Raw genomic sequence first — 13258 nt, forward strand, 5'->3', positions numbered from 1 at the left:
AAGGTTGCCCAGGAGTGTTGTTCAAAGCCAAAGGAGGAGGGGAGCAGCTCTCTGAAACATTGTTACTGGCTTTGAGAAGGGCGAGACATCTTGCAAATGTGGTTTCATTCCTACTAGGAAAAAATCTGATCTCTAAAACTTCTGATTCAGCCTAATTTCTATTGAAAATTGAATTGATTTTCACCATGCACTTAAAAATTAGCACTGGTCACACAATATGAAGAGGGTTGGCAAGATTCTGGCCTTGAAGAAATGGTGTCCTGCAGAAAAAATTCTTCTGGGATCCTCTTCCCTCTTAGCCTGTTTCTCTGTGTAATCAGCGATTTCAGCTTATCAGTCTAGAACAGATTAATATGAAGACGGTGCAGAGAGCTTTATCTTGTGATTGGCAGAGTGTTCTTAATGCTTACTGTGTCAGAGCATTGTATCACTGGCATTGCACAGCAATTCAGCTGGCAACACAAGAGCAGTTCATCTCTGGTGACAGCAAAATGTAGAGAAAGTAATTCCAGACTTTGTAAGAGCTGGCTGTCCTTAATTGCAGCCATCCATCTTTCTGGTCTCATGTTTTAATAGCAATGAATTGAAAAATGACTACTAAATGCAATTAAGTATTTTCCCTCCCTGCACTGCACAGTCATATCATGTATTGAGGAGTTAGCATTCATTAAGGAGGAAATGGGGAATAGGGATCACAGAAGAGATTAGCAGGAAGGTTTCTGCATGATACTCTTGGCAGGAAAAGGAGAGAATTCGCTAATTCCTCCCCTTTATTATGGAAAGAAAAAGTTTGTAATGGGATCTGATCTCGGTTTGCCCCAGCTTTGTCTCTCCTCATTTCCAGCCAGTATATCTGTGGTGCCTTATGGCTGTAAATCTGAACTGCAGCCTTGAACGGTGATACTTTTCTTTTGCCACATGTTACTATGCAAAGGGCTGGAGGATGTGTTGCCCTTTTAGAATCCCTTCTCTGCTCCGGAGTCTTTCGGTGCAATAGCTGGGTAGGCAGAGCTGCATTTAGCAGCTCTTGGGCTGGTATGTGGCACACAAACGGTTGTCTCTGCAGCTGGGTCAGGTTAGTGCGTCAGTTCCTGGTGGTAGCTATGCTGGTGATCTTCTTAGCAACTAGAAAGCACCGGCAACAAATGCTTCTTGCATCCAGCAGGGCAGAAGGATGAGGTTTCTGTCTTAAGGCTGGATACAAATGGTCAAGGTTTAGTGTTATCAGTAGCTGGTAAGTTTGAGACACTTCTGGGTCCGAGTACGTGGAACTATCCAGGAAATCTCATAGCGCTCCGTAGCTGCCTTTGTCAGAGCCCTGCTTTGTATATCCATGCAATAGCTGGTTCTTGGCAGGACAGCTCTGAGCAGCTCTACAGCGGGCTCTAATGTAGAACTGGAATTTGCATTCCTTCAGAAAACGTTACAGATTTCCAGCTCGTTTCAGTTTGTAATGGGGAGCTTGTGTAGTTGTGAAGTATGAGTGTAACGTGTTGATTTGCTCTTTAGAAGACACGTTTTTCAACAGTTAATTTTCTTGACTTTGTGTTTGAAATTACATACACTAAGAGATTGGAGAAGCTGGTAGAATCTCTGACCATATCTTTTATGAGACAAAGGTAAATTAGGCACTTGGTTTATTTATTGCTGACTCTCTGTTGCAAATTTTATCCTCAGCATGATAAATACTTCTAAGCCAAGAAAAAAATAGTTATATGTATGTATTTCTCAGATTATCAGAGGGACCATCACTTTATGAATCTTAGCTTGACAGCCTCTGAGCAGCTAGCACTCCTCAAATCTCAGCATCTCGTTCTTCTCATAGCAAGCCATAATCCTATTGTTGCAAAACATGACAGGGCAGCTGTCAGATCAGAATATTTCCTCTTGATCTATCACAGGTAACTGCGTTCTAACACTGCAGTCAGAAACAGTCTGCTCAACAATGTGAACTTCAGCTGCAGTTTGTGTTTTAGCTCCTAAGATGGGGAGGATTGGGCTGGCTCTGTGTGTAAGGAAGCTGTGAAGGAGAGCGTAGGTGCAAGAGAAGAGCTGTGTGTTACAGAGGGAAACAAAAGGTGGAGGTACTTAAGAACATTGCTTTCCTTGGGATTTCCGCAGCAAGAGTGTTTCCCTGGATATTTATGTCCCTTTACTAGATAGAGATGTGTAGAATCACAGAATGGGTTGGAAGAGACCCCAAAGATCAACCATTTCCAACTTGCTTGCTGAGGGAAGGGTTGCCAACTGCAAATTTGAATGAATGAAAGTCACTGAGGTAGTGGTATGGGTTCACCTGACCAAACATCAGACTGGATACTTTGAATTCATTCTTTTTATTTCATGGGAATAATTAGTGAAAGTTATTGAGATCTTAAGGATAATCTGGAAAACATTTGTTTGGCTTTGAAAATGCCAGTATGTAGTCTCTTCTCAACTACTGACAGCTCGTGTTTTAGTCTTGCAGGTAGCTGCCTTTGCAGGAATGGCTCATTCAGGAAGGTTCCTGCCCATGGACCACAGGTACTGCAGTGCAGTGCTGGCTCTGGACAAGTTCCCGTGCTCCAATGCCTTCCCTGCTGTCCACCCCTGCTGCAGGAACTCCTTCACCACGCATCCTGCCTGGATCACCAAGCCCCTTGGTCCCCTACGGTAAAATGAATTTCTTGTTGGATCTGCTGTTAGTTCTTTTGCGTGACATCTAATAGGATAAAAAGGGTTGGAATGTGTCAGGTTAATGCATTAGCAACTTGAATATCATTTGTGCTTTCCTCGCCCTCGTGCTGGCAGTTTTTAGATAGCATTAACTAAAATGATTTGCTACCCTAGAGATTATGGGAAACAAAGCCTGAGGTAAACTTGCTATCAGAAAAGAAGTCCTTAAAATTACTTGAATAAATAAAAGCGTTTTGCATGAGCAGCGATCTTCTGTGAAATGGTTCTAATGCTATGTGACAGGGAATTATTTTCCTGTTTTGAACTTAAACCATCAGCTACGATGCTAGAGTGCCTCGAAGCTGTGCTTTGTGCTGGAGCATCTTTTTCTCTTGCCTGATCTTAAGGCTTGCATTAGCTTTCCGTGTAGACAGCAAAGGTGTTAGTGCATGTGATGCTGACCCAAGTCTCCAGCATATTTCTAGCTTTCTTCCTGTCAGTCCCAAACCAAAGAGAACTGGGTAAAAAGTGGGAGTGCTACAAAGTGAGGTACAGTGACCTTGTTCTTACATCTTAGAAGATATAAACATGTATATACTTTTACCCAACCTGCAGAAGTTGATTTCTCTCACTGCTGACCAATTTTCTTTTTTTCAAGGTGCCATTGGATTGGGTGCTGCCTCCCCTCCCTTGGCTCAGCATGGCAGAGGCTGAGCACTTTGCAGAGATCAGCCATCTTAGACAAAAACATCCCTGTCCTGGTGAGAGGGGAGCATGATGGATTTTATTACCGTGGTACAGTAAAAAAGGAGATGGAGGTGAGTGACAGTCTCTGTGCTGTAGTCATGTGGGTAGGTGTCATGGGGGTGTGCATTGTCAGTCAGATCTGCTCACCTGCAGGTGGCCCGTTCAGTGAAATCAGATGAGGTGGGTGAATTCAGTGTGGCTGCAGGACACCCCACTGCCCATGGCAAAGGCTGAGTGTGGTGGATGCAGTCTGCAGCAGTCCTTGTGCACCACCTGAGTACTGTGTGCACAGCAGGGCCTCATCTCTGCTGGTGCTGGGCAGCATGGCAGGCCTGGATGGCATCAGAGCTGTTGTGAGCAGCGTGCTGGCCACTGTTATGTATAGACACATAGCCACCAGCGCAGGAAAGGTGTTTGGTGATGTGTTATGTACACACTGCCAGCTTGAGTCGGCTGCAGACCAACGGCGCAGTGTCTTCAGAAATGCTAGTGAAAGCTTTAATTCATCAGTTTGTTAGCACTTCAAACTTAACGGGGGAAAAAGGAGCCTATTATTTCTCAAGAACAGGGAAGTGTCTCATTTCTGTGTTGATTGAAGGCCTCTTGACAGGCCTTAGCTTACAAGAAAACAAAAATTTCCAGCAGCTCCCCAGCAGTGAGGTCATGTTGTATGTAATGAGGAAGGAATTGGGCGTGTGTAAAGAACAGCCTTGGTGCACCCGATGCATGCAGCATGCCTTGTGAAATCCAGTGGGACTATACCTGGAGGCTACTTGACTTGATGCATAAGAATGTGTCTTTCACTGTTTTTCTCCGGTTAACAGAATGAAAGGGGAATGTTCCTGGTAGAGTTTACCAGACCACTTCAGTCGCATGGAAGGCATTCAGTGTATGTGCAAAAAACAGCAAAGGATGACATCTTGGAGTACGTCAATGGCATGAAGCATTCCTTGCTGCCAGGAGACAAAGTATTGGCACCTTGGGAACCAGATTTGGTGAGGTACGGTCCCGGAACTGTCCTCACGGGCACTGAGATGAGGGACCCCTTGCGAGGTAAGAAGGTTGCTGTCCTTGTCTTGCTTGCTTTGCTTGGGAACACAAGAGAGACCTTTGGGAAGATCTCTGCTGCACTATTGCCAGAGAACTGTCGGTGAACTCGCTGTAGCATTACTTAAGGCTTCCGGGAGCTGATGTAGCTGATATGACCTTGGATGGATGTCAGTGTGTAACCTTGCCTGTGTGACCCTGAGGAAGCTGTGACCCACAAAAACGTCACCTTCCATATCCACAGATCTGCTATTTCCTGTATGCTCAGATGGGGCTGCGTCTGTTGCGTGAAGGACAATGGCCTTTTCCTGAGAGATCCAAATGTGGCAGCCCTCAGGAAGCATCCGTCTGTGCTAGAGTGCTCATGCTCATACTGAAGGACGTATCCTGGGGGTGACCGTATCACCCAGGCATGGCATTTCAGCAGCTCATTCATTTTCCTGTGTCTGACAGGCTCTGCTGACTGCTCAGATTTGGGTAGCGTGTCCCCAGAGTGTTACTGCTAGCTTTGGCAGCAACAACAAAAGTTGCTCAGCCAACATTGACTTGTTCATCTAATGAAAAACTGGGAAGAGAGATGCTGCCAGGTGTACCGTCACACGAGCAGTGCCCTGCTTTGCCCTCCATGAAACCATGGTGGGGTGTCACAAGTGAGGGGTGGTCATTGGTGCTGCAGTTGGCAGGACTAGAAAGAGTGCCCCAAGCTGCAGAGCCTGAGCTGTGCCTGCTGCTCCCTAGGTGAAACAGCTGCTCATGGCTGTGTGCCTTTTCTCTCAACAGCCTCAGAAGATGAAGACATTTTGGTTCAGTTCTGGAACGACAAGAAAGTGAAGCTGCCACGAGGTGTAGCGCTGTGGATCCCTCCTACCCTGTGTGGAAGGATTGTGGAGATGATCCACATGCCTTTCTCCAGCACGTCAAGGTGCAGAGAATGTCCTGACACTAACTCGTGCATTTTTTCCTGCAGTCCTAAAACCACCTGGGTTCCTGTTTGCGTCACACGTAGCCTCGCTAAGCACAGCTTGCTCTGCTCTCCCTGCTGGCCGCTTCTCCACTGTTGTTGTGGTGGTATGTGCTGTTCATCAGCCTGTGTTCACTGCTTCTGCTGCTGCCGTGGCCATCCTGATGGCTGGTGGCCTCTTCGACCCAAGTCTCAGGTCTTTCAGAGAGAAGCTGAAAAGGCAGAGCCCAGGAGCAAATCCGCTCCATGCCTTCTAGAACTGGAAGGTCCAAAACAAGAGAAGTTAGCAGCTGTGACAGCACGTTCCCCCTCTGCTGATTCAGAGGGTGAGTCAGAACTGTTCCCAACTCGGAGTTCTGCGGTGGAGAGTACTGTTAACACAGATCCCAGTCGCCCTGATAAGCCTAGGCTGAAGGAATCTGCAAGACCCAAGTGGAAATACTGGAAAAGGAGCCACTGCAAGTCTCGTGCCAGTAATTCAGGTAACTTTAAACACCCTAAAAAGGGAGATGCAGCCAGAGAGAAGTTGCCAGTGTGTTCCATGCCCCCTTCATATGGGCTCTCGCTTAACCTGTAGTTGGTTTGCTGGTCAGCTGTCAATGCACTGTTTCCTCTTCCCCAACATTTCTGCTCCTCATCTTGCATGCTAGCTCTTCTTCTGGCAACTCACCCAATGGAAAACTACCAGAGCAATGAATCTCATGTGGAAGCAGGTACCTATCGCTGAGTTTCTTCCTCATCATTTTCGTATGCATTTAATGATGCCAGCATTTTTATTAGCCTTCATAGCTAGTCTATGCTGATTCAATCACCTGAAAGAATTCCTTAAAATGTTTTAAATGCATTTTGCTCTCTTGAGTGAACGTTTCTCTGTTTCAGGTCTGTTTTCCCCATGCTTAAGGCTGAGATACAATTTTTATCCCCCAAGGAATTGGCAGTCACAGCAGCACATGTACAGAGGGCAAGCTGGAATCCAAAGCCATCTCTGTTGTGGATATGTCCCGTGTTGCACCACCTGATCAGAGGGCAGTGTTTGAAGCCACTGAGCAGCCTCCCCCAGGGAGATTCACGATGAAAGGAGCCGTAAAATACCAGGATTCCAAGCTGTCATTGGGGGTACGGTAATTTGTATTAATACTGAGTTTACTGATACGGTCTGATCTGTTTGGATGGAACAAGTACTTGTGTTAGTAGTTTGAAAATTGGCATTTCCGTGGCAATTGCCTGCTATGGCCTTCCACCAAGTTTGTGATAAGGAGGGAACTTCTATTAAATTAATAACAATAATAAAAGCGAGGAGGGCCTGAAGCTCCCTGTTGGAATGTAAAAGGTTGTACCAGTGAGCAGTCAGCAAAGACTGCACACTTGGAAACTGGCCAAGTGTCCACTGTCACGGATCCAATTAAGTCTTGTAGAAGTAGGGACCTGCATGAGTGCCTCTGAAAACGGTCAGCTCTGACCTTCATAAAACCCAAGAAGAGACAGCTTACACACAATTTTTATGCCATTGTGCAACTCTAGACAGGCGTGCTTTGTATTTGCCAAGTGTCATGTCTATGCAATTCTGACGTGCTTTGCCTTTGGATAAAACTCGAAGGAAACCAGAGGTGCTTCATTGTAGCTCAAAACCAGCAGCGTGAATCATAGCAGTGGATACATGTGATAGCACAGAGCATTCATGAACTGCCAATGGATTTGTATTCTGCCTTCCAGGAAGAAGGTTCTGTAGCAACAGGAAAACAGAGATATAAAAGTGCAAGAAAGAAAACAGAGTCAGACAATAAACATAAAGCAACTCGCTCAGGAGAGGAAAAACTTGTCCGTGCAGACTGTATCAGCAGAGAACAGAGAGGGAAGAACATCGAAGAGCTCCCGTTAAAGCAGAGAGAGACGTGATCCATCAGAATTCAGGAAAGGTATAGCTGATGATGTTCAAGAGTTGAAATTTCAGCTTAACTGCTTGTACTGTTAGCAATGTTACGCTTATTAAGCAAATAAAGTTCTGGTGTAGGCACTTCATAGAAGAGCTTTATGGATAACTAATACAATTTTAATGATGATTTTTAGCCTGGTAACATTTCAGCATCCTCAGTCTTTACTCTAGGGTTAGGCTGCTGTTATATTGAATTATTTGGACATGAGCTCTTTAAAGTCCTGGAGAGATCAGGTAAACTAGTATTAGTGCTGAAAGCCTGAGCAAATGCAAAGCAAGGGTCTAATAAACCTCCAGTTTATCTGCCATCCTCTGGCGCTACCCAGAGGAATCCAGCACAGCAGTTTCTCTGTGGGAAGCCAGAAGGAACAGAGAAACAACCTGACAGCCCCTAGATTTTATTATTATTATTTTCAGGATTAAACCAAACAGAGAGCCACCAGAGAATAAGGAATATGTAGCTAACACAATTCTCAGTGGTGCAGTGTTCAAGTTATTGAATTTTATATTCTCCTCAATATTAACTGAAACTTTAATACCACCAGGAACAAAAAAATTACAGACTATATAGAGCACGTCACTAATTCTCAGTGTGGAATCTGATCCTTTGGGCGAGTTCAGCATCCAGTGTGTTAGTGGGGTCATTCATGTTAAAGCGTGTGAACTTGGAAATTAGCTGCAGAATGCAGCTGCTCAGCAGGAAAGAGGAGACGATTCAGATCATCCTGTCTTCTACTGAAAAAGGCAGCTAGGCGATTCATAGCCTAGTTTAGAACCTGCAGAGACAGGATTTGAAGCTTGTCAATAGTTCTTGTGCCTGTGCTGAGCAGCTAACATCTATTGAAGCACTTTGCTGGGCTCCTAGTGTCATAGAGTCAGTGTTGGAAGGGACCCAAGGCGATCAGGGAGTCCAACCCTCCCCTGCTTTGCCCTCACAGAAAAGCAGTTTTTCCTCATGCTCACAGGGAACTTCCTGCGTGCCAGCTGGTGCCCATTGCCCCTTGTTCTGTTGTCACGCACCACTGAAAAGAGCCTGGCCCCATCCTGACTCCCACACTGCAGATGTTTATAAGCACTGGTAAGATCCCCTCTCAGTCTTCTCTCCTCCAGGCTGAACAGCCCCAGCTCTCAGCCTTTCCTCACAAGGGAGATGCCCCAGGCCCCTCAGCATCTTTGTGGCCCTCCATTGGATTCTCTGTAGGAGATCCCTGGCATTCTTGCACTGGGAAGCCCAGAGTGGTACACAGCATGCTAGCTGTGGCCTCACCAGAGCGGAGTAGAAGAGCAGGATCATCTCCCTCCACCTCCTGGCCATTAAAAAACATACCCAAAATGGCATTCTGCTTCTTTATCAGGATTATGAAACATATAGATAAGGGAAATGTGTGTTGAGACAGATGGTCAGCTGCTCTAGAACGAGTGCCAGAGTTGGTGTATCTGTCTGCATTCACACCACCGGGATCTCGCTCTTTGTGGTTAAGTATGAGACATGAACTTCCTGTCTGAGGGTAATGTGAAAGAAACTGTCATCACAAAGACCCAATGATGTATTTATTCTACTGATTGTATCTTTAATTGTTTCAAGTTTAAGAACTTGGAATTACATGCTCATGTGATTGGAATTAAGGGACGCAACGTACAAATATTTATAAAATCATTGTACAAAGTGGGTTAAATACAATTGCATTAAGTTAGCAAATAAATATACAGGCCATAAAAATGGACTCCCAAAGAACAGAATTCTATTAAAATGCTGATAAGAAAATATTACACAATTCATTACACGCTTTAAAAAATCCTAGTATTTTATTCCCATGATTGCCAGCAAATGATAAATGTCAGAGCACGAAAGTTAAATCAATGCTTTGTCCAGCACTGACGTCTACCGTGTGGGTTTGTTTCACCATGTCCTCTGAGGTTGCTGTGATAGAATAAATCCCAGGAGAGACTTCAATGTAGATGTCTTTGGAAGCTTTCTTGGTCTTTAGGGTCAGGGAGGGGGAAGAAACAGATTTATTTACTATTTAAGTAATGTTACATTATCAAAAAAAAATATAACTTGGAATTTGAGTTAAAAAAAAATAGTCATTTTAACTGCTATCTAAATATTGTGGGGTTTTTTTTTTCAGAATATTTGGGCAATATAGAGACAGAACTGTAAAATGTCTCTATTAACAAGTGTCACAAAGTATTCAATGATTTAATCCACAGGACTAATTAACATGCTGTAATCTCTGTTTACAAAACTGAAAGCTGTCACCATAAACTGTTTTGAATATAACAAAGGAAGTCATCCAGCACCAGGTTAACCTCATCGATTCGTACTATGGCACAGGGTCCATGCTTCTCATCTTTTGTGGCTTAGAAGTTCCTGAAATAGATTTGGTGAGGTGTTTGGCTTGGGAAAACAATGAAGTTTTCTTCTCCAGGAGGAACAGCAGTCTTCAGAGGGCCTGTATCAGGGCCAAGCATAGTTGCTAAGCAGCTGCTGTGTGCTTTGTTCAGCACGGGGAATGTGGCAGGAGCACAAATGAGGTGACACCAGAAGACTGCTGGATTACTGCTGCTGGTGCAAATCACAACTGTCTACAGATCGTTCACAATGTTTTGATGTTCTGTACCAGTCCAAAATATGAAGGAAACTCTTGACTAGTTCTGTGCTGGATTGCCACAGTCTGGTTTATAACTAATTGTGTCAGTTTCTGCCCCTTCTACTGCCCATCTGTACTCTGGGATGGTGAACACACTGTTCACTGATCTGTGCTGTCACAAGATCTCCACAGCTGATAGTTAATTTTAACTAGCTTAAAGAAAAAATGATAAATATTACACAGAATAATTTGTTTTCAAATGTAAACTTACATGTTGCTTGTAAGTTCTAGCTTGACTGGACACCGCAGAGGCTGCAGTTTTCTGGAAAGAAAAAGATATTTCCTGATAACAGCCACACAAAGGTAAATTCAGTCCTTGAGGGAGAGGATGTTCCAAGTCCATTACACTTTCCCTCTGCAACAGAACTGAAACTCAACCAAAGGCTCAGATCAACCAAAGCTTTCAAATGCCTGTGATGTCAAACACATAAATATGTGGCAGAACCTACTTTCACACTCTACAATTCCCCCAACGGTGATGGAAGGAATATTAAAAGGATACCAAGCCCTACTTACCTGGTCTTCAGAGGACTCAAGCTCTTGTCCTGGTTGCCGGCCGTGGTACCTGCAGACGTGTTTCTCTTCGTTCTCTCTGTGCCTACAGGCTGGCACGAGGCTGTAGTACTTCTGAGCAAGTTAGAACAGCAAGTGTTACATAGACAGGCATCACAATCGTGCCCCCAGCAACTCTAGACCTTCCGTGCGGCCACACAGCTGCTGGCCTCCCGCTAGCCTCACCTGAGGCTGCAAACTGCGCCCAGATGTCCGCAGGACATCTACAAGACGGCGATCAGACGCTCGCTCCCCGCACGACCCCTAGCGGCACCGCGGCGCCACTGCAGCCACCCCCGCGACCGCAGGGAGCTTTTACCTCGCATTCCCGCGTGGCTTGAGCCATGAAACTCATGATGGAGGCGAACGCGGCGCTCAGCCGCTCCGAGTCTTCCTCCTGCAATGAAACGCACGCTTAACGAAGCGGAACGGAGCGACCGAGCTCGCTGCGGACGCGCCCCCACACCGCGGCACTGACCGGGGCCGAGGCGCGCTCCCGCCGCCGCCGCCGCGCGCGCTCCAGCACGGCGCGCGCCAACCCCGCCGTGCTCCCGGCGCGCGCCCCGTCCATCTCGCCGCCCGCGCGCGCCGTCACGCAACGCGCACGCGCAGTGGCCCCCTCGCCCTGACCTACCGTCACCAGGGGGCGCCCCACCCCGCAGAGCAGCGGCCGGCGCCGCCCGGCTGGGCGGGAGGTTCAAACGCGGCTCCCGGCTCGTTTCTCGTCCCTTGAGAAAGAATGGCGATTTGCCGAACGCTCGCAGCGGGTTTCCTCGTTGCCGATTTGAGCTTGAGGTGAGCGCCGGGCTCGGGCTGCGGGCGGACGTCCCGAGGCAGGGAGGTCCGCGAGCGTCGTGCCGGCAGCCGAGGGAAGGAGAGCAGGCACGTGCTTAGCGCGTCCCGCTGCGGTGCTTCCGGCCGCGGAAGGGGCGCCCCATGCGCGCAGCGTGCGGACGGAGCCCGCGGTGCCGGGCGCGCTTTGGCAGCACGTGCGCGTCGCGGCGCGCCCTTCCTTCCCCCAGTGCCCTTTCGGAAGACTGAACCGGGTCCCGCTTGTTCCCTCCTCCCCCCGCCCGCCGTGCCGCTCCCTCCGTCCCGCCTGGCTCGGGGCCGGGAGCGGGGGGGCCCTTTGTTGGCGGCCGGCCGCTTCCCATTCATCTCCCGCACCGCCCGTGGCCGTCCCCACTTCCTGCCTCCGCGCACTTCTCTCTCCCTCGATCTCGCTCCCTTCCCTCCTCCTTCCCTTCCTCCCTGCCCCCTCCCCTTCTTTCCCGTTTCTCAGCTCCTCCGAAAACGCCGCGGCCGCCCGTGGGCTGCGGGCGTCGGGATCGCAGCCCTGCGCGCCTCGGTAAGAGCCGGGAGCCGCGCCGAGGGCTCGGACGGCATCCCGGGATTCCCGGGAGGGGGAGCGGGGCGGGGGGAGCAGCCGCCGCACGGAGCGGGGCGGGCCGGGTTACGCGGCGGGCTGGCGGGGGCTCCCGCGGGCTCCGTTCGCCCGTTCCGGAACCCGGGGGAACGCCGCGGTGGGACCGGGCCGGGGAACCAGCCCTCGGGGTTCGGGGCTCGAGTGTGCGTAGCGAAGGGGGAGCGCGATGCTTCTCCCCCAGCGCCCGCTCGCGTCGGCTGTCCGGCTGGCTGTAATGCTCGTCGGTGAGCCACCTGGACTCCGTCGGAAGGCTTTAGGATCCCCAGGCAGATGTAGCTGAAGAGCCGAGGGAGCTGCTTCAGCGGTTCGCTTGGTGGGAAAATCAGATGCAGCGCTCTTGGCTCGATACCAAGCATTTGCTTTACCAAAGAGCAGCGGGTCACTGCCATCAAAGAGTAGTGGCTGCATATGGGAGAGCCTCTTATGTTTACTTCATTTTTATCGCTCAAATGTATTTCAGCTCTTAACAGCGAAGCCAAGTGAAGCCGGATGCATACTGTAATAGCGTGGAATAGGTCCATAGCAATGTTTGTTTGTTATCATCCTTGTTTCACTGTTGCAGCGACTTTGGGCAATAGATTTTCTTCCAGTTCATTCTGTGTAAACAGTCTTTAACTTCAGCCAGATACAGAGTAATCCAGTAAGGGCCACCTAGAACGATCAAAACTCGTGGCAAACAAAGGACAAAAGTGTTAGCTGTAGTCTCATTTCTGGTAAGGCACAGTCAGGGTGAATCGAAGTGAGACTGACTTGTCTTCAAGAGCCGATGATGCTTTGTTTATTCATGATTAATATGTAGCCATTAGATGAAAAAAAAATCTGTGTAGTGTAAGGGTAGTGGAGCAAAAGTAGAAGGACGTTATGTTTAAGATTAGATTTTAGACAATCACGTATGTTTTGGAAGTGTCAAAATATAGCATTCGTTTTCACAGTCAGGTTTGTACAGGTGGCACGATGAAAAATCTGTTGCCAGTCTGAAGGATGAGAATAGGATTTGTACCTTTGGCCTTTCATTCCTTCTTGCTTGAAGACCAGTTATTTAAAGGAAAAGCAACACATTGAAGCAATTATGATTACTTCTAGCAAATTATCTAAGTGTGCAATCAAGCTGCTTTTAAAACTTGTTTGCAGTCTATGCATTCTTAAGAGTGAGTGGTTCTGCTCTTGAGGTGGAATGGGTTCCTCTTGAGAGTGGAGGAGTCCATCTTCCACGTTTGCTTCGTGTATGAAGAAATGGGGGAATCCTGCCTGGCTTGGTTTAGGGTGTTAAACTCCATAGCCAACCT

At 47.7% G+C, this 13258-nt stretch overlaps 3 protein-coding genes across 3 annotated transcripts in view; 2 read left to right on the forward strand and 1 right to left on the reverse strand.

Moving 5' to 3' along the window:
* Window positions 1–2485: 2485 nt before the first annotated feature.
* CUNH11orf16 (chromosome unknown C11orf16 homolog) lies at window positions 2486–6526 on the forward strand. Its single transcript, XM_065755744.1, is given in 6 exon segments — window positions 2486–2652; window positions 3314–3473; window positions 4227–4455; window positions 5230–5834; window positions 5836–5892; window positions 6339–6526. Coding segments are annotated over 6 exon segments (1365 nt in total). The 3' UTR covers window positions 6486–6526.
* A 2374-nt stretch (window positions 6527–8900) lies between these two features.
* On the reverse strand, window positions 8901–11128 carry AKIP1 (A-kinase interacting protein 1). The gene is made up of 5 exons (XM_065755304.1): window positions 11025–11128; window positions 10866–10943; window positions 10511–10621; window positions 10206–10256; window positions 8901–9325 (listed from the first exon to the last, which is right to left on the reverse strand). Exons 1-5 carry the CDS (start codon window positions 11115–11117, stop codon window positions 9182–9184), a joined length of 477 nt encoding a protein of 158 aa, XP_065611376.1. The 5' UTR covers window positions 11118–11128; the 3' UTR covers window positions 8901–9181.
* A 681-nt stretch (window positions 11129–11809) lies between these two features.
* Window positions 11810–13258, forward strand: part of DENND2B (DENN domain containing 2B) — a 151913-nt gene continuing 150464 nt past the window's right edge. Inside the window, exon 1 of the mRNA XM_065755300.1 lies at window positions 11810–11894. The gene's annotated coding sequence lies outside the window, so the exon portion shown is untranslated. The remainder of the gene's footprint in view (window positions 11895–13258) is intronic.

The sequence above is a fragment of the Cyrtonyx montezumae genome, unplaced genomic scaffold (genome assembly GCF_038088225.1).
Source record: "Cyrtonyx montezumae isolate F1298 unplaced genomic scaffold, pur_monq_1.0 scaffold_10, whole genome shotgun sequence".
Lineage (NCBI taxonomy): Eukaryota > Metazoa > Chordata > Aves > Galliformes > Odontophoridae > Cyrtonyx > Cyrtonyx montezumae.